Source organism: Nelusetta ayraudi, unplaced genomic scaffold, assembly GCF_046127955.1.
Source record: "Nelusetta ayraudi isolate G7.1 ecotype Tasmania unplaced genomic scaffold, CSIRO-AGI_Nayr_v1 ptg000034l, whole genome shotgun sequence".
Classification (NCBI taxonomy): domain Eukaryota; kingdom Metazoa; phylum Chordata; class Actinopteri; order Tetraodontiformes; family Monacanthidae; genus Nelusetta; species Nelusetta ayraudi.
In genome coordinates this window covers 5,644,073-5,664,804 of record NW_027466084.1, presented here as the reverse complement: position 1 = coordinate 5,664,804, position 20,732 = coordinate 5,644,073, and the positions used below count along the sequence as shown (strand labels likewise).

General features: G+C 43.4%; 3 protein-coding genes across 20 annotated transcripts in view; 1 reads left to right on the top strand and 2 right to left on the bottom strand.

Moving 5' to 3' along the window:
• The window catches only part of LOC142892491 (ribonuclease inhibitor-like), a 182,074-nt gene that overhangs the window by 77,024 nt on the left and 84,318 nt on the right, over window positions 1-20,732 (top strand). The window contains exons 3-4 of one of the 5 annotated variants that reach the window (XM_076032714.1): window positions 8,506-8,562; window positions 9,185-9,288. In XM_076032714.1, the coding sequence (XP_075888829.1) occupies window positions 8,506-8,515 (10 nt within the window). In that variant the 3' untranslated portion in view covers window positions 8,516-8,562; window positions 9,185-9,288. Of the gene's footprint in view, window positions 1-8,505; window positions 9,062-9,177; window positions 9,289-20,732 lie in introns of those variants that run through there. The other 4 variants (XM_076032711.1, XR_012927437.1, XM_076032709.1 and 1 more) reach the window with 4 other exon arrangements.
• LOC142892485 (NACHT, LRR and PYD domains-containing protein 12-like) overlaps window positions 1-20,732 on the bottom strand; it is a 155,003-nt gene that overhangs the window by 56,511 nt on the left and 77,760 nt on the right. The gene's annotated exons all lie outside the window — the stretch shown is intronic.
• On the bottom strand, window positions 2,410-7,616 carry LOC142892190 (broad substrate specificity ATP-binding cassette transporter ABCG2-like). Its single transcript, XM_076032184.1, has 15 exons — window positions 7,198-7,616; window positions 6,747-6,806; window positions 6,546-6,663; window positions 6,290-6,445; window positions 5,617-5,774; window positions 5,359-5,510; window positions 5,188-5,280; window positions 4,847-4,995; window positions 4,363-4,514; window positions 4,037-4,126; window positions 3,666-3,790; window positions 3,371-3,525; window positions 3,162-3,251; window positions 3,001-3,065; window positions 2,410-2,927 (listed from the first exon to the last, which is right to left on the bottom strand). Exons 1-15 carry the CDS (start codon window positions 7,347-7,349, stop codon window positions 2,780-2,782), a joined length of 1,863 nt encoding a protein of 620 aa, XP_075888299.1. The 5' UTR covers window positions 7,350-7,616; the 3' UTR covers window positions 2,410-2,779.

Below are 20,732 nucleotides of genomic sequence, written 5' to 3'. Positions count from 1 at the left end.
CTTTTAGAAATAAAATAAACATGCAAACACGCTCCAATGTTGTCCTCCTCTGACTGGCTGCCTGGTCTCCAGACCCAAGCCTCATTGGATGTTGAGGCAGCCTTTGATCCAAGTTTCCGTTTAATGTTTAATGTTCCGTTTAAAGGAAACAAGTCCTTGTTTGGCAGGGAGCCAAATGGTCTATCTTTTCTTCGGTACGGCCTTGCTGAAACAACTTCTTGGAAAAAAGCCTGAGGTCAAAAGTTCCCATCCCCGTGCCTACGATGGGTCGGAAACTTTATGGTGAAACTTTATGCTTTAGCTGTCCACTCTCCAGTAACCCAGGGTCACTGTTTTATGAGGCTTAATGATTTACACCGTCTTTGCTCACAGGGCTTTGAACATCCCCAGGGCACTGGTGGTGATGGGCAAATGATTATCAAAGCACTACATACAGTAACATTTACTTAATTTATACATTTAACTAAATCTAATGAGTCCAACACATAAATATAATATTTGCTAGTATAATAACTCAATATGCTATGATGCATTAAGCTAAATATATGATTCCAACATTGGTGAGCGACCGTCGCTCAACTATCAAATTGCCACCAATCATTTCTGTGCGTCTACAACATGTGGCTGGCAGCGAGCGCACATGGATGAGGTGGTTCAAGGAACACGGGAATCTACAGCGTTCTAAAATGCATGACACAACGTTGGGGGTGTGGTGTTCAAGGACTATGGGGAATTGGATCAACAGAAAATGTGGTGTATTGTCAGGCAGTAGTTGTGACGTGTAGATGAAGGAGTCCTCGTTGACACTGACTTGATTACATAGAAGTGAGTTTAATACAAAAGTCAGGCATCGATTGGGCCCGAGGGAAGTCTTGTGGCCAAACGTCAATAACTCCAAAGATACAGCTCCAGCACCACAGTTGTCGCATTAACATACTGTATATCCTTTTAAGGGAACACAAAGGACTGCCCCGGAGAGAATGGGGTGATTTACAGAACTCTGCGTCGTTCTGTTTCCTATAACTGGGAGTAATCCATTCAAAGACTGCATGATAAACTGCCTGTACATCGTGTTCACACACGCTGGCACACAACCATATTTAATAAAAACGTATATGCTAAACGTTAAACTAAACAAACCAGCACGAAATCGTAACATTAATCAAACAGCTCCGAAAACAATATCTTACAGATGAAATGTGATCCTATGACCTTTTGTTTGTGGACAGCGATGCTGTAACAAAGCAATCCAATTGTAAATCATTTGCGAATTAAGTTACATTCTATTGAAAAGAAAAGCTATTCTGTCTCTCCATGTGTCAAATTGCTTGTTTTATTTACACCTACCAATCCTAATCCCTTTATCACAACAACAACGACGGAATGTAATTTCAGGTTGTCACCGTTAGACTCTGAATCAAACAGGTGGGGGATGAGATATCAGCAGCTCTTGTTCATTGATCACCGTGTCTCTGCTGCATGAACTGATGAGACTGCCTTCATGCAGCAGCAATGGATGTAGGCTAAGTTGCATTAGCTTGGTTTGCAACGTTATAGGAAACGCACCTCAGCGATTAACTACAACTGACACCACAAATATTGCATGTGAACAAAATACTAGTTTGTCCTGAAATAGCTGTTGGCTAAACTTAACTTAAGAAATGAAAATCTTAGTGGTCTCAGTCGTATTAACTTATGCAGATAGGCTGCCTTAGCACCATTATGCTTTTTTTCTAATAGAAAGCTGCACTCTCAACATGTTCAACCATCCAGAATTATTGCTACGTTATGAACGTTTGTAAGAAAGCAAACCGTGTGCAAATCCGTCAAGTTTTCAGCGAGATCAGAGTGTTAATGTTTGTTCAGATCACTCACGTCCCCTCACATTCACTACATCAGACCGTGACTGCCTGACTGTGGAAAGATGGCGGCCAGTGCGGACGTTCGATTCTGCGCCGTGAGACATCTAGCCTTTTGTAGATATCTATGCTATAGCGTCTCTACCGAGCGGAAGGGAATACATACATAGTGACGTCCCAGACACCAGCGAGGCATGGAAGACTTCAAAACTTTGAGAGCATTTCAGCTTTTAGAAAGCACGTCAGACAGTTGATCGAAACGAAGTCGGTGTCTGACTCGCCTTGGTCACATATTAGCTTCTAAGCTAACAAGCAGACTGAGACATCACAAACAAAACGTATTGGCTCGGGGTTTTTCCCACATTTCTGAGTTGTCTTATAATATTCACGTTATCTCACAGTAATAAGCATCAACCGTGTGAGTAGACAAAACGTAATGATAACGTAAACATAACATATGTTACTAGGATACCAAGATATTGCAGATGTTAGAAATAGTCAGTAGGAAAAAAAAGGTCATTGCATTTATAAAGGAAAGCATTAAATGAAATGAAATGAAATTACTTTACATTAAACATTGCATTGTACCATTTGTCATTTTCTTAAATTTACATCATTGCAAAAACGTTATAACTCCATACATTTAAATTTCTTTACTTTCATTTGCATTTATGGTGGTTTAGCAAATGAGCGGAATGTTGTCTACGTTTCAAATACAGCAGTAATTTTTTTTTGACACAAATGAACCCTTTCCAGCATCAAAGCAGCACTTTTTTTCCTCTTTATGTGGTGCAAACACTGAACGACTGCTTTGCAGAATTGTGATCTTGTTTTCCTCTCATTTTTTGTTCTTAATGTGACATATGTTTGATCAACAGCACAAAAGTGCATGAATTACTGAATAAATAAACAGTCAGATGTTATGCCCAGCGGTTTATGCGACGCAGCTGGACGTATGCCAGAAACATGCAGGTCAGTATGATTCCCAACAATGCCACCTCGTTCTGCCAGAAACCCCACTGTGAGTAGTCGACCTGCTGCTGCTGCAGAAACACCTCCCCGGGGTAGCTGCAACACAGACAGTCTCAGTGAATCTGTGCGTATGTGTGTACATGTGTGAGAGACAGGACTCAGTACTCACAGGATTGGGGTGGTGTTGGTCATGGTATAATACACCTGATCAGTCATTTCAATGACAAATGCAGCCTGGGAAGAGACAGCGAGACAAACAAGTTGAATTAACGTGGACAGTCTGTTTCACAAACTCACACTTGCGTTCAGCCGCCGTCCCTCCCGTCTTACATTCATTCCATATCTGAAGATGCTGATCCACTTGAGCCAGGAGAGCCACTGTAGCATTGAATTTAGGTTGACAAGGTAACCACCAAAGACCTGAAATGGTGAAACGCAGGAAGAAAAAAAACCTCACGTTATGTATGTTTTAAATTTGTCCCAAGATAAATGCTTCCATTCCATTTCATCTTGTTTGTGGTTGCATTCTTGAGTCCTACCATCATGATGACAAAAGGAAGAGCGATGAGGATGTTAGCCATGGCAAACGAAGAGACGCTCGCTGATATGAGGAAAGCCAGGCTGACCGCAGCCAGGCTGACCAGACTCATGTTCAGGGCAAAACACAGGAAGGCCACAAAGGCAGGTTTTAGTCCTGAATAGATAGATAGAGAGATAGATAGAGAGATAGAGAAATAGAGAGATAAAGAGGGTGAGGATGGTATTTATTGTATTTATTGTTTTTGTTTGAGTTTTTGTATTTTTTTCCAGTGTGTGTGTTGGTGCATGTGTTACCCATCATATAGTAGGCAATGGCTGTGAATATGAAGATGGGGATCATGCGGTTGGGGAGTAGATCCGCAAAAAGCTTGGCCAGGAAGTAGACAGAGGTTCTGTAGTAGCCGCTCGAGTTCTCATGGCTATGCGAAACGTGTGGATTGAGAGTTAGAAAACAAATCAAGAGCAAGTCAGTACATCAAAATTATTGTAGGAATGTATTTGTTGTTTGTGTAATTTGTAGTATGTTCATTACAAATGTATTGAACACATATTGCGAATGACACATGAACCTGTTGACTTGATATGTTAGTGATTACACACGCAAAGCTTTTATCTGTGCATCTGTCCTTGAGCACGCACACTGCTGAGTCTTATCTTTCACTCACATGAAGATCTTCCTATCGTTGATAAAAAGTTCAACAGCTGACAGGTTGGAAAAGACCATGTTGATAATGAGGAAAAAGAACGCCCCACTCCTGTCGTGGAGACAGAGACAGAGAGAGAGGGGAGAAGCTTGATGTCATTTTGATACACTTTTAAATTGTACTGTTTTTTTTTTTTTTTTTCAGGTCTTTGCTCCCCGTTGGCATCCTGTTTCCACGGCTACCTGATATTATACACAGAGGCAGGAAGAGTGACAGGCAGAGCGACTGCAAGTGCCAACAAATAGAGCAGTCACGCTGAGCCGCAGGTGTTTTCTGTGGTTTTGTACCTGTTCTGCAGAGCCTCTGGCAGTGTCAAGGGGATCTGGTAATAGATGGTTCCCATCAGAATGGAGAAAAAGATGCTGAGACCCAGTTGGCCGATCGAAGTCTGTGGGTTCCTCAGACAGTTCCACATTGTCCTGCCACTCACGATGCGTAACTGACACACACACACACACACACACACACACACACACACACACACACACACACACACACACATGCGCACAAAATAGATTACATGATGTCCATAAAGTGGGTTCATTCGTGTGGGCAGACAGGCAGGAAAGCTGTGTTCTCAGCCAGCTTGCACAGTCACATGACATGTGATATAATAAGTCATCATAAAGTCAATTCTCTTTTGCTACATTATTTCTAAAAACACGCTATAGGCACCTATTCCATTAAGAGGTCTTTTTTTAATGCTTAATGTAGGTTTTCTTGATCAAATCAGTGAATCAGTTTGAATGTTTTTTTTTTTTTTAAAGTTACCTGATAGAAGAATGAGGTAACATAGTTGGCTGCCATGCCCTGACCTATGACCCCTTCCATCTCCATCTGGCCTTTGTGTTCCAGCTCTTCAAGCACGTTCCAATGCATTTGGGACTGTTGGTATTTGAGTGCCAAAGGGTTTTTACATTCTGTTGTGGAAACATGGCACAGTATGAAATGGTAAACCTGCATTGCATTACAATTCGTCAGACATAGGCCATGATGGCAACATGGATGTGAACTTGCATGTGTGATTGACAGGTGCAGAAAAGTAAACATTTGGACCATCTTTATGTTCTTATACTCTGATGAACCTCCTGAACCCATGCGATTCTTTGTACCTGCAGAGGGTGTTACTAATGCTGACACTGCTTCTCCATTAGTGATGTCCATTAGGAAGTCAGCAGGGTTGCTGAAGAAGTCCATTTGGTAGCCTGTATATAAACACATGCATTAGAATAAAAATGAAATATGTGTCTATGTGTGGCAGTTTTTCTAATAAATCCACATACCTAGATTTGAGAAGTACTCCATTGAATCTTTAGCTGGACCAGCATACACCATCTCTCCTTTGTGCAAAAGGGTCAGATGGTCAAACAGTCTGAAGATGGAGTAGCGAGGCTGGTGGATGGAGAAGATTACAGTCTTTCCCCTTCTGGACAGCCTGGAAATGCATGAGGACATTTGTTGGCGTTGTCAGATAGGTTGTGGAATTTATTTACTTTTTTGTTTGATCAAAGTAATGAATTAAATTGAGTGTTGTGTTGCACCTGTGCAGCAGGGCGATGATGCAATTTGCAGTGTTCGAATCCAGTCCGGTGGTCGGCTCATCCAGAAACAGCAGAGAGGGAGAGGTGATGAGCTCCATTCCGATGCTGCAGCGCTTCCTTTCACCACCAGACACACCACGCAGAAACTCTGTCCCTATCTGCACACACACACATATTCAAACACAGGAATTTGGATAAAAACTACATTACGTTAAGGACACACAAATTTTCAGGTTAACCACTTCTTACTGACGTAGCAAAATGTGTTGCAGTTTTTGAACGTATTTCAGACATTTGAAATTAAAAAGTTAAAGTCCATTTGTGTTTGAGTCAAGGCCCCTCCTCCTAGACTAGTGTTTCTGCTTTTGATTGCTTTCGGGTAATATATTTCTGATAAAAATGTTTGTATAGTGATGGCATTATCTTTTGTTTTATGCGACGCAGAACGGGAACTTGAGTAAATGCTACAGTTTTATGTTACCTGTAATGTTTTCCTGTACAAATGAATGAAATTAAATTAAAAAGCAAAGTGTTTCAATATGATTATAATCTTTCAAATTATTCCATTCTTCTTGCACTTTCTTTTGCCTGAAATTGAAATACCGGTATCTGCCTCTACTTCTGTCGTCTGTGAGTGCACTCAATGCAGCTACTCAATTGGGTAATGCAGCACCTTAGTGTCTGCGCAGTCTTCCAGTCCCAGGTCTTGTATGATTGAAGTGACTCTGTTGTTTTTTTCTTCAGACGAGTGCTCTTTTGGGTCCAGCCTCAAATTGGCACTGAACAGGAGGTTCTCTCTCACAGAGTGAGTTCCCATCAGGACGTCATCCTGGAAGTACATGAGTAATCTAGTTAAGAACAGCTGAAGAGGAACCATCGGTGAAGTACATTTGAAAAAATAAATGCATTCCTGCATTTGAACTATTAACCTGAACCACATAGGCAGAGGAGAGCCTGAGGTCTGATGTGACAGCTTTGCCATCCATCAAAACCCTTCCTTCCGTCAGGCCAGCAGGGTCTTTTCTGCATGCAATAATATCCAGGAGTCTGACAGAAAGAGAGAGGAAAACTAATATACATACTGTGTATTCATAGATTTGAATGTGAAGGTACTTTGGGATGTTTCTTACGATGTTTTGCCACTTCCAGTGGCGCCCATGATCGCATTCATCCCGGGCTTCATGATGCCACTAAAAGCAAAAAGAAGGAACCAAATCTAGAGAACACGCTAAAAAATGTGGCAGAAATCTTTCTTCACACAAATGACAATAATTTTAAAGATCAATGTTATTGATATATAATAACCGTAACATTCTCACGTTTAAAGAATTACATTAAAATGCCAGACAGTTACATTTACACATGTTTACTGATGAGCTTTCAGAATGAGTCATCAATTCCAAAAAATAAATCAGGGTGATCAACCTCCATATTAGTAATATTACAGGATTAAAAAAATGCTGCTTAGTTTGTTTTTTGTTTTTCATTTTTCCCTCAAAATTTACTTTGGTTTTTCTTTACCAAAGAGCATTGGATAGCTTGCGTTCTTGTAAAAACTGACAGTTGAGTATCACGTCTTACCTCACATCTTTGAGGATGTATTTGGCGGGACCTCTCTTGCAGCAGAACCTTCTCTCCTGTACGCAGTAATGCAAATTCTGGAATGTGAGGATAGGCCCTCGGTCCTGGAAATATTCCTCAACATCGTTAACGTACACCTCCTTTTTGGACATCTTCAGAGTCAATCAGGAGGCAGGGTGGATGTTAAGGGTTGAAGACACCCTTGCAGTGTGACGAGAGAACAAGATTGAGCCACAGGTGAGTTGCCTCTGTGAACTTTGTACTTGCCTCTTACGTAAATAATGTAAAGCTGACCCTCAACTGAACCGGTAATTGTATCCATAATTCTTGATAAGGGCCGGCAGTCTATGTGAAGATTATCCTAATTTTGTCTCCTGGGGTGTCATGGATCATCAAATCTCATAGGAGGATGATTTAAGTTGCAACTTTGATGCAGGCCAGGTGAACGTCATGACAATGAACCTAAAAATGGTTGACATCTGAAGAAAAACAAAAATTCATAGTATAGTGTAATCACATATGAAAAAACTATGACGTAAACTTGTAAAAATGCAAATAAGTATATTTGCTTGGTCTGCAGTTGTACACATTTTATTGTCAAAGTCATCACTGAAATGTCAAGTGAAGAGCTACGTCCAGCTACATAGCCAAAGCTACGTCCAGTCAGTCAAGAAGACGACGACGACGAAGAAGAAGGAGAAAAAGAAGAAGTCCTCCGTCGCTACACAATGATGTACACAAGTAACGTGAAGCCAGGACCGCCGGTCCGGTTGACAAACCTCGTAAAGTAAAAAAAAAAAAATGTTACGCAACAACGTCAATAGTTTAAAAAAGTCTTAAACTAAGACAATAAAATGGTTCCGTAATATTTATATCTTTATTAACTAAGAAAATACTTCCATTTGTAGCTCGCTTTTTTCATTGCCATTTTTCGAAGATGTCTTGGCGAAAATATGCAATGCCTTCTGGGTAGCCCTTACTCCCAAGGGCGGTGCCGGAGAATCTCAATATTGAGGGCGATACAGCCCTTAAACTTGTCCCTCAACTCTACATTCGGGACAGAACTTGCACTTCACGTGAGCGCGCATTTTTGAGATTGAGGCTTGAGATTGAGGGTTAAGGGAGGAATTGGAATTCACCCCAACACTCCATGGTCACATGACCTTCATATGTTCACTTGACATGTGACTGAGAGTCTGGTTCTTCTCACCAGTCACTCCATCATCTTCATCAACAGTCAATGTCTCTGTGATGATGCGTTCAAGGACCGTGAGTCCTGACTCCTGCTGTCTCTTCTTCTCTCTACAGGTGGAGGTGAGGGAGGATGAGGAGGAGAGTGAAGAGGAGAGCTCCATCTGGTGGTGGCTGACAGAACTACAACAAGTGGAGCTAAACAGCAAGCTGCACACACAGGCTGTGCCTCAATTCAGGATCTGCATCCTTGAAGTATGCATTTGAAAGGAAGTTGCGTCATAGCACTGCGCGAAGGCTTGTCCCAATTCCCAAAAGTCAGAAGGACGCTCCAAATGCGTACTTGGAATGCCGATTCCAAGGCTACACCGCTACTATTCTTCTCGTCCTTCGGTATCCCAGGATGCCTTGCGAGCTGCTGCAAAGCATCCTGGGATCCTGGGAAGTCAGCTGAAATTAGCGGCATGTACTGGCAAAGACACAAAGTATAAATTAAGTATTGAAGTTTCACATGAAATATTCAGTTTCTAACGTAAGATTTTACTTATTTGATCATCCAACGGCATGGATGAATGGTGAACCAATGGTTAGCTTGATACTATAAAAACGTCACTTCCAGGGTTGGCCAGCTGGAGGGAACGGCGGTGACGCAACCAGGAATTATGCCGAAGGCTAGACCGTCCCGTGTGGTTACCGGGGAGGCTTCCTTCAGATGGAGAAAGCTCGTTTCGAAGGGTGCAGACCCTGAATTGAGACACAGCCACAGACTGTGTGTGGGCGTGGCACAACCTTTGACCCCAGTGGAGCCTGGTGGCTGGCGGACTGGTTCTCCCTACAAGCTGCTGTGGTCACTGGGAGAGACGTCCCAGAAGCCACTGGTGGAGCTGAATCCTCAGTGGAAGAAGTGTAACAGGTGTGTTCAGTTACTGTTTAGATTTCACCAAAAATCTGTTGTTTGTCTTTCTTTAGCCAATAGTTCTATATGTTGTATTTTTTTTATTTTTGCAGCAGTTTTTTTTTATTATTGTTTTATTTATTTGGTTTAATAAATTTTCATGACCTATGACCGTAGCAACGTCACTTCCCTGGGGTTTCGCGGTGTTTTCCTTTACTTCGCAAGCTCCGAGGAGAGAGGTAATGTACTGTGATGGTTCTGTCGGGTCGGTGAAAATGTGGTATTGTCTACTGTATCATATATATATATATTTATATTGTATATGTAATGTGTTGTTTTTTTGTTAATATAACACTGGTTGTAGTTTTTGTGTGGGGGAAGTTTTTTTTTTTGTGTTTGCTCGGAGGGTCGGAGTTGCAGCGCTCGGTCCGGTGTTCTGACGTGGTTTGTGTATTTCTTTTGAAGGTGTGCGCCGCAGAGACGGACGAGTGTGCTACGTTTATTATTTTTCTGTTTCACAGAAAATAAACGACAATTGGAGCAGTTCTGCAGCGTTCAGTAATCACTCTTGCGAGGTCACAGCGCGGAGGTAGGAGGCGAGGCAGTGTGCAGCAAGACCGGTTACATTGGTGCCGTGACCCGGATCTTCAAGCATCGACGCCATTGCGATCGCTGAGGGGACCCTGCGTGCACGTCCCTCTTCCAAGTTTGTTAATCCAACTGAGTGGGGCATTTGATTTTTGACATACTCAACAGTGTGAATGTTATATCATAACTGAAATTCGTATTATTGTAGTTTTGACGCGTGATTTAATTTTTTTTTAAATCTCTTTTTGTCTTCTTTTTCTTTTCTTCTGGTTTTTGCTTTCACTTGTTAACATGCATTCCATAGCTGAATTGGATGACACTGGTACTTCAGAAGGGAAAACTTATACTGTTGCAGGTTTTGGGAGAGGGTGGTTTCTCAATGAGGGAGGGCAGACACCCAGAGCGGGAGGGTTGGGAACTCCTAGGATTAGCTCGACCCGAATTCAAGAGCCTCAGACTCCACAGGCAACACCTAATGCAGATTTGAGTACTCTAATTTCTGAATTGGCTGACCAGATTGGCCAGTCTATTGCTGCCCAGTTGAGAAGGGATAAAGGGACTAATGAGTCAGTGTTAACAGACAGTGCCAGGGTAGAGCAGGCACATTCAATGCTCAATTTGTCCGGCGTAAAACTGGTCATGCAATCTGATGTTAAGGAGCCACCATCTTTCAGGGGGGACAGCACCGATAAATACTCAGTTTGTGAGTGGGTCGATTTAATGAATATGTACCTTGTTAAGAGAAACATTCCAACAGAGCAACAATCACAGGAAATATTGTCCAGATTAATGGGCAAAGCTAAAGATGTGGTGAGGGTTACGCTGCGCAACAACCTCTCGCTTGATCATATTCATACCCCAAGACTGATATTTGACATCCTGAAACAACATTATAGTGAGCTGACCTACTCCTCAATGCCGATGGCTGACTTCTACAATACTAGACCACAACAGAATGAAGGTGTCATGGAATATTGGATCAGACTGAACAATGCTGTTGATATTGCTGATGAGTGCTTACGGAGACAGGGACGCAGTGTTGAGGATTCAGGTCACGACGTCACGATGATGTTCATTAAATACTGCCCTGATCCTTTACTGTCAAGCAGGCTCAGTGTTAAGGCGGCTGAGGAGTGGACAACCAGCGAAATCCAAGAACGCATTGACAGCTTCCTACGAGAATTGAAGACACGCTCCTATGTTGGAATTGAAACTGTGCCCCACACAAACATGCTGTCAGCCACACCCAGTCCAACTTGTTGCAGGGAACTGAGGTACCACACACATCATTACAGTTCCCTATCCCACAGTTCACTCCACTGGTACCACACACAGATCCTTACCTGTTGGTACCAGCTCGAGCCCCGACCTCTCAGCTCTCACCAACAGCTGAACAATTTATTCCATCTTCAGCCACAACAACAGCTCCCCATGTCTCGCAAGCACCACCATCAGCCTACCCAATGCCAACGCAGTCCCCTCAGTGCACTCAGTCAGCTTCATGTCCAGCCGTGTCACAAACTAATCTGGAAGCAGCTCATCACCGACTTACCCTACCAGTCACTCCGGCCATAGACGGGAATGGCATGCAAGCTTTGATAACCCTCCTGGATCGAATGATGGCCCGTCAGGAAGGGCAGATGGCTACAACCACTCCAGACCCGCCATATCAGGTTTCTCCAGGCCCTTTTCAGAAAAGGAGCTGCCGGGTTTGTGGGGGCACTAATCATTCCACAGTCATGCACTGTAGAAGAGAGAAACTGTGTCTCTCATGCTACTGCCCAGGCCATTTCAAAAGAGACTGCAACAGATACAACCAGGGGCGGGTGGGTCTCAATAACCCCAGCCAGGGCCAGCATCAGGGAAACTAGGACACCCACATTCGGAGAGGGGCAGTGTGGGCGGAGGACAAGAAACCCTCGATGCCGGTGAATCAGACCTTGAGCGTCTTTACGTTAACACCTGTTCAATAGTTCCAGAAGGTTACCAGGTCATAGTCCAAGGGTCAGCAGAGCTACCAGCCTTCAGTGAGTTATTTTACACGCAAGTCACCGTGAACGACCAGGTCAGATTGAGGGCCATGATTGATTCAGGATCTATGGCGTGTACCTTGAATGAAAGTGCTGAACAGCTGCTTAAAGAAGCTGGTGCCCTCGGAGGGGAATCACAATCAGCAGAAAAAATCGTGTTAGTTGGTTGTGGAGGAAAGCAGACCAGCCCAAAATGTATGTATGATTTAATGATGACTGTTTATGGAGTAAAATGAGTTGTTCCTGTGTTAGTGGTGCCCGGCCAACGAGATGAACTCATCATCGGCTCAAACGTTCTGAAATACCTGATTCATGCCTTGAAAAGCAATGTTGACTATTGGAAGCTCACGTCCGCTGGAAGCAACCACTCGCTCACTGATTGCAAACACTTCCTGGATATGATGTCATGCACCACCAGATGGAGGGGTGAAGAGATTCCTGATAAGATTGGCTCCATTAAACTGCCTTGTGCTGTCACATTACTCCCCCAGAAGGAACATCTGGTGTGGGGAAAACTTTCTAGCAAGGCCCCCATATCCCCTGGCAGTACAATCATCGTAGAGCCCTGCACTTCCAAGTCCAGGCCGAGAGATGTATTGGTCGGGCGGGTTATTACCCCAATGTGGGGAGATAGATGGTTGCCCCTAAAAATAACCAATCTATCTTCAAGCCCAACTGTTTTGAAGCGCAACTCACTGATTGCAGAAGCATCACCCTGTATTGCAGTGGAAGATTTCAACTTGCAACAGGGCTCCTGCAGGGTTGAGACAGAAACAACCAAGCAGGTCTGTGAGTCCGCACCAACTGTAGCCAACCTCAAAACCAGACTCTCAAAGTTAGGGTTGAATGACCTCGATATTGACTCTAGTCACTCAAGTATCCAATCAAAGGCAAAGCTTGTGGAACTCGTTGAGCAGTATGAAGATATCTTCTCCAGGCACTCACTCGACTGTGGTGAAGCGAAGGGGTTCGTCCACCGTATCCATCTGACAGACAGCTGACCATTTCACATGCCATACAGGAGGGTGCCCCCAGCACACTATCAACAGTTGTGACAGGTGCTGACAGATATGGAGGAGAAGGGCATTATTCGTAAATCCCTCAGTGAATATGCGTCTCCTCTAGTTATGGTTTGGAAGAAGGATGGAGGGCTACGGATTTGCACGGATTTCAGGTGGCTTAATGCACAAACCATGAAAGATGCACATCCACTCCCTCACCAAGCGGACTGTCTTGCGGCTCTTGGAGGCAATGCTTTCTTTAGCACCATGGATTTGACCTCCGTGTTTTACAATATCCCCATGTGCGAGGAAGACAAAAAGTACACAGCTTTTACAACACCTGTTGGCCTGTACGAATACAACAGGATGCCCCAAGGACTATGCAACAGTCCAGCTTCGTTCATGCGGATGATGTTGAACATCTTTGGTGAGCTCAACTTCACCAGCCTGCTTTGCTACTTGGATGACCTCCTTGTAGTCGCTCCTACTGAAGAAGTTGCTCTTGACAGGTTGCAAGTCGTTTTTCAGAAGTTGAGGGACTACAACCTCAAGTTGAGTCCAAAAAAATGCCATCTGATGCAGAGGACAGTCAAGTTTCTCGGACATGTCATTGACCAGAATGGCGTGGCTGTGGATCCTGCTAAAGTGAACGTCATTTCAGACATGCCAAAGGAGGCTCTGATGGAAGAGGATGGATGCACTCCCTCCATGAGGAGGATTAAATCTTTCCTGGGCATGGTACTGTTTTATCAAAGCTTCATCCCAAGATGCTCAGCCATTGCTAAACCCCTATTTTCTCTGACTGCAGGCCAAAAGAGGAGAGGATGGCCAGGCAAGAAGGGCAGGCATGCTGGCGTGTTCAGAAAAGTGACAGCTAGTGATTGGACCCCCGCCTGTGAGGAGGCCTTTCACAAACTCAAAGAGGAGCTCCTAAATTGTGTAGTACTAGCCCATCCTGATTTCACGAAACCTTTTATTCTGTCTGTGGATGCGTCTCTAGACCATCCCTTTTTGTACCAGCTGCTCAATCACATTGTAACCGATGATGGGTGGTTGTGCTACTCCTGCCGCACTGGATCCAAGCTTGAACCTTAGCTCCGCCCAGCCAGCAAATGGGATGGGTGTCTGGTTTGCTGCTTTGCCCACAAGAGTCTCGTCCTCACTCAGTAGTTCCTCCAGGCTGCGTAACCGGATGTGTGGGAAACAGGACCTCCTCCAGCTGTCGTTGATAATCGTGACCTGTGAACCCGTATCGCACAGTCCCTGTGTTGCTACTCCCTCAAAGAAGCAATCCACCATGCACTTCTTCCCGATGAGAGCTTGCAACTTGGCTTATTGACGAAAGGAAAGATGGCTGGCGTAGGTGGCGCCCACAATTTGTTGCACCTTCCCATTTCTTTCTAACTCTGCCTCCAGCTGCTCAATTCTCTCTTGAAGGGCCTCGTGCACTGCATTGTCTGGTTCGGCTTGGTGTGGAGCTGGAGGTTTTGGGGGTGTGACTGGCAAACTTTGCATCCTCTCTTAAAGTTTGTCTTTAATTGGTGGGTGGGTCCCTGAGAGTTGTTTATGGTTTTTCTTATTTCAGCCATTTCTTCTCTCAGCAGCCTGATAGTTTCATAAAGGTCAGAGTCTCGCAAGCTGACTATGGCTGGGGTCTTGCGAATCTTGGGTTTTACGACTTCAGCTGACTGCTCCTGAACACCCACTCCAGCCTCAGCTGCGCCCTGAACCTGTTGATTGGGCTGCATTTCAGTCTGAATTTCGTTTACTTTGGGATTTTTGCTGATTGTGTTTTTCCTTTGTTTTTGAAATCTTTCAGATTCTACACTAGCTGCCTCGTTCATCCGTTCAATTAGCATTTCATCCGTCACTTGTCGATCATCAAGGTAGGGTTTTAGTTGGAACTTGATATTGTCACTTAACAGCCCAGTACTAACAGACCTCAAGAATTTCTTCTGGATGAGCTCCATACTGTATTGTTCTTCCGAGTCGACTTCCCTGGAAGCGAGTACCAGCCTCTCTTTTAACTCAATGGCTCTGAAGAGGAAGTTCTGAGGAGACTCACGGATATCTTGTGTTATATTTACAAGTCGGTGGTACAGGTCTGTAGAATTGTCCTCTTTGAAATGCCCCTTTAATATAGTCTTCACCTGGGAGAGGGTCAAGTCACTTTTTATTTCCAACATGTCACGGATGCTCAAACCTGGGCTGATTGATTTGATCACAGCTTCCATAATTTCAGGCTCACTATGTCCTTTACTCAGTCCTTGATCAATTTGATGCATCAACTTTCTGTATTAGAGTTTGTCTTTTTGCCCCTTCTCCCCAATCTGGCCGCTGATCTTGAATTCTCTCCTCATTGTTACTTCTGGAAATCTGTTTACATTTAGTGGAGCTGAAACTTGACTTGACGAAGCACTGTTCATTCTTTCACTCAGCCTCCTCACTTCATCTTGTAGGGCTTGGCTGTTTAATTGAAGCTGTGAGTATTTTTCAGCTAAATTCACTTCTTCATGTGTTTTCTGGCTAATTAGTGCTGTGTTTTCTGTGTCTATTTCCGAGTTTTCTGTGTCAGTTGTTATTTGTTCAAGCTTCTTTAACATTGTTTTTAGGTGATGCATGGCAACATCCTCTTCTTCTTCATCAATTACTTTATCTATGAATTCGGTTATTTGTTTGACTAACGCCCGCCTTGTCGTGACAATTCCAGTCGGGATTTTGGCTTCATCACCGACTTTTTTCAGCTGGTCCAGTTGCAGAAGCCACAATTTCTGTGACACGATCTCTGCCAACTCTTCCAGATCCATCGTCTTCGGTGTAGCCGTGCCCCTGAAGGTGCGCGCTCCTTATCTTGATCGAAGGCGAGCCCCGTCTCTTTCCGGACCACGCTGAATGCGGCGTCAATCAATCCCAGCGGTGCCTCCAAGATTTGTTGCACACATGGACGATAAGAAGAAGGTCCAGGCGTACTTTTGTGGTTTTCACAGTTTATTTATTCCAACCTCTGCTACCTGTCGTACACACCGGCATTAGCTTAGCCAAAAACTCTTCTCCAATCGCCGATCGGAACCCCGAGCAGCGTCAGGACCCCCCCCTCTCAGCTACAGGTGCCCTACAGGTGCCCGTGTGCAATACACAAATATTCGAGTCCACGCCAAAGCCTACCCTCTACCATTGTCGGTGAAACAATAACACAACAGTAATTGGAAATAATAATGAAATAAAAACAAATCAAATCAAATCATTACGCACTGTCCATAATAAAAACTATGGGCCCCACAATATATATATACATATATATATATATATATATATATATATATATATATATATATATATATATATATATATATATACATACATATATATATATATATATATATATATATATATATATATATATATATATATATATATATATAAATATATATATATATATATATATATAAATATATATATATATATATATATATATATATATGTATATATATATATATATGTATATATATATATATATATATATATATGTATATATATATATACATATATATACATATGTATGTATATATATACATATATATATATATATGTATATATATATATATATATATATATATATATATATATATATATATACACGTGTGTGTGTGTGTGTTACAAAAAACAAACATTTCAACGGTTGGGTTTGTGTTGATAAAAACCCACCTCCTAAAACACAGCGAACACGAAGTTATGAAAGCCACCAGGAGTGGATCATAATCGTAATCTTTCAAACTGAAAATACAATAGAAAATCGAAAGCGTGTTCTGATGGCACAGTAAACATAACAATTAATCTTTAAAAAAAGAAAAAATTCCTCACGTCTTCTGTTATAAAAATCTTCACGTACTCTCTAAAACATTTTAAATTTATAAAACCTTTTAATTTGAAAGGATTTAAATGAACTTCCGGGGCTTTAAATGAACTTCCGGCCCAAAAGCGTTTTAATTTGAAAGGCTTTAAATCAACTTCCGGTCCTGACAGTGCAGGTCGTCCTCTCAGTGCAGGTCTGCAGCCAGACGCTCTTGGAGGTACTAGACAAGCCCAATCTGACCATAGAATCTGACTACACAGCCCAGAAATGTAATATATTTCCTGCTTGTGTGGTAACCCGAGCCCAGTCAAAGAAATATGGTGTTGACCTGTCTGACTCTTTCATGGTTATTGGGCAGGATCCAGATGCTGTGGTAGCTGAGTCTGAAAGTCAGGTAAAAGACAAAAATTCGGATGCTGCATCATCCCCTTCCAGTTCAGAGGTTATGAACCTGCCAGCCACCCGAGAGGAGTTCATTGCAGCACAGCAAGGTGATAGCACACTTTCAAAATGTCATTCTTTTGTTCTCAGCCAGGTGGAAGCAGAGACCAAGATGAAGAAAGCCGCGTATGTTTATAATGATGGCCTGTTGATTCGTCGCTGGGTTAATGATCCTTCAGAGGAGGATGCAAACTGGAGTGCAACTTACCAGGTTGTCGTGCCTATGGCCTATCGTTTGCAGGTGCTGTCCTTAGCTCATGACCACCCATGGTCAGGACACATGGGGGTGACAAAAACACACAACAGAGTCCTTAAACATTTCTTTTGGCCAGGACTCAAATCCGATGTTGTTGGTTATTGTCGCACGTCATCTGTGTCAGGTTACTGGAAAACCGAACCAAATTATTCCCCCTGCACCTCTTTGTCCTATTCCAGTAATGGGACAGCCATTTGAAAAGGTCATTGTCGATTGTGTGGGGCCACTACCAAAGACTAAGGCTGGAAATCAGTTCCTTCTAACAGTGATGTGTGCTTCCACCAGGTTCCCAGAAGCCATCCACTGCGGAAAATAACAGCTCCAGTTGTCTCCAAGGCTTTGGTAAAGTTCTTCACAGTGTTTGGTCTGCCAAAAGTCGTTCAATCGGATCAAGGCACCAACTTCAAATCCAAGTTGTTTGCCCAGGTGCTTAAAACTTTACGCATAAAGCATATAACATCTAGTTCTTACCATCCTGAAAGCCAAGGCGCACTTGAACGATTTCACCAGACCATGAAATCCATGTTGCGCAAGCACTGCCATGAGGCTCAAAAGGATTGGGATGATGGTGTCCCATTTGTTTTATTTGCTGCTCGTGAGGCTGTACAAGAGTCATTAGGTTTTAGTCCCGCTGAGCTAGTGTTACCTCATTAGGTCCGGGGTCCTTTAAAGGTCCTTAAAGAGCATATGGTCACACCAGGGAAAGAAGTGACAAGCATTCCTGAGTACGTTTCCAGGCTCAAGGATCGCCTCCAGTTAGCCTGCTCCTTGGCTAGAGAAGCCCTGACCTCGTCCCAGGTGAAGATGAAGAAACGGTATGATCGGAGAGCGACTGCCCATTCATTTCAACCAGGTGACAAAGTTCTGATTCTCTCGCCTGTTCCTGGTTCTACCCTCTCAACTAAATTTTCTGGTCCTTATGTTGTAGAGAGAAAACTGAGTGAGACAAACTATGTCATCAAAACCCCTGACCGCAGAGTTTGTCATGTCAACATGATAAAACAGTACTGTTCCAGAGAGGATCAGAAGAGGTCCTCTGCAGCTGAAGATGGGCAGACTGCTGTCTCACCTATGTCTTCTGTCTCAATGGTGACCTCTGCTGGTGTTGAAGATGATGGCGATGGGTTGGTGATGCATAGTGCCACACCACAGGGGGCAAGGCTCAGTAATACTGAAAAACTAATCTAATCTGCAAAGAGGGAGATTATGAAGAAAGAGGTTGACTATCTCCTACAGAATGGATTTGCGATTCGAAGTTCTAGTCCATGGAGTTCCCCTTGTCTTCTGGATACAAAGTCTGATGGAAGTCCCAGGTTCTGTACAGACTTCTGCAAGGTAAATGCTGTCACTGTTCCTGATGCACATCCCTTACCTCGTATTGATGACTGTATCGATGAAATTGGTCCAGCCAACTTTGTCAGTAAGCTTGACATGTTAAAGGGATACTGGCAGGTTCCTTTAACTGCACATGCTTCTGAGATTTCCGCCTTTGTGACCCCTGACAGCTTTCTCCAGTACACTGTGATGCCCTTTGGTCTGTGCAATGCACCGGCTACTTTCCAGAGGCTAGTGAGTAGGGTACTGTGGGGTGTTTCAAACTGCCGAGCATACTTGGATGACATTGTTGTACACTCAGATGACTGGCTTAGTCACATGACTACACTGAGGGAGGTTTTCACCCGTCTGTCTGGTGCATCTCTCACCCTCAACCTTGCTAAATGTGAATTTGGAAAAGGCTTTATCTTGGTCAGCAGGTTGGTCGAGGACAGGTGCGGCCTGTGGATGCAAAGATCTCTGCCATTACTGCCTTTCCCACACCCACCACCAGGAGAGAATTGCACCGTTTTCTTGGGATGGCTCGCTACTATCGCCGGTTCTGGAAAAACTTCTCCTCGGTAGCTGCTCCGCTGACCGCTTTAACCAGTCCCTCAAAACCATTCAGTTGGTCCAGTGAGTGTCAACAGGCTTTTGAGCGTTTGAAAAGTCTACTGTGTTGCACTCCTGTTTTGTCTGCGCCAGATTTCTCTGTGCGCTTTAAGCTTGAAATTGATGCCAGTGCAGTTGGTACAGGAGCTGTTCTTCTGCAAGAGGACCAGCAGGGCATCACTCATCCTGAGGGATACTTTTCACGAAAATTCAACAACAACTGAAGTATTCTACCATCGAAAAGGAAACTCTTGCACTCCTGTTTGCACTGCAACATTTTGAGGTTTACCTCGGATCCAGTGCGAAGCCTATTCAGGTTTTCACAAATCATAACCCCATTGTGTTCCTCCATAGGATGCATAATCAAAACCAACGTCTCATGCGTTGGTCCCTGATCATTCAGAACCACAACCTTGAGATTCACCATAAAAAGGGATCTGAGAATGTTCTCGCTGATGCCTTGTCACGTGCGTTGTAGTTGTATATCATGCTGTTCCAAACATTATATTTGGACTTACATGGGTGGGGGTGTTGCGTGTCAAGCAGTTTTTGTCTTCCCTCCCCCCACCCCTTTGTGTTTTTCCTTTCAGGTGCTTGCCTGCGGCAGCAGGCCACGCCTCCTATTGGCCTCCTGTCTTTCAAGCTGGCCTATCAGGATGGAGGCTACCTGATAAAATGGAGGTCTGCGGCTTTCCAGTTCTCTTGCTCCTGCTGTTTGATTTGTTTGCTCAGACACATGATTTTTATTTGTCTGATTCATGGTGGGAGGTTTGAGGGAGTAGGTAAGTTGGGGTACCCTATACACTTTGCACGCACGTAGTTGATTTGTTGTTATCCCACTAGGTTTATTGGTTGTGCCACACTTGTACGTTTTTAGAGACCTTTTTTTAGATAAGCCAGTGAGGCATCTTGTTTATTTGTTTTTCTTTAGAGTTCAGCCAGACAGGCCTACTTTTGTTATATTGATTTCATTTATTTAGGCACAGTCACCCTGCCCCATCCTCCCCCACCTTGTGTTCATTTATAACAATAAATCCTTTGTTCACTTTCATTGAGACTCGTTTGATTTCCTGATTGTCGTGTTTGTCCACCAACTGGGTTCACCAGGTGGATGTAACATGCTCACTGAAACAAATCTCAATTAGCCAATCCAAAACTGAGAACATAAATTTAAACGTTTAGATCATTTATAAATTAAATACATGTATGGACTACCACTATGGATAACTTTTCAATTGTCAATGTAACATTTGGTAGGTTGAGCAATTTTGAAAATCACATGTTTTTTTCTTGTGTAGGTAGGGTAGCCACCCGTCCCGTTTTTCCCAAAATTGTTCTCTTTTTTCACCACCTG

Bases quoted from the DNA above. Each gene is read 5' to 3' on its own strand.
- LOC142892190 (XM_076032184.1), bottom strand. From the start codon at position 7,349: ATGTCCAAAAAGGAGGTGTACGTTAACGATGTTGAGGAATATTTCCAG. The intron at 5,775-6,289 runs GTGCTGCATTAC...GTGTGTGTGCAG, and splicing joins AAGACTGCGCAGACACTAAG to ATAGGGACAGAGTTTCTGCG. The intron at 3,791-4,036 runs GTGAGTGAAAGA...CGTTTCGCATAG, and splicing joins AACGATAGGAAGATCTTCAT to CCATGAGAACTCGAGCGGCT.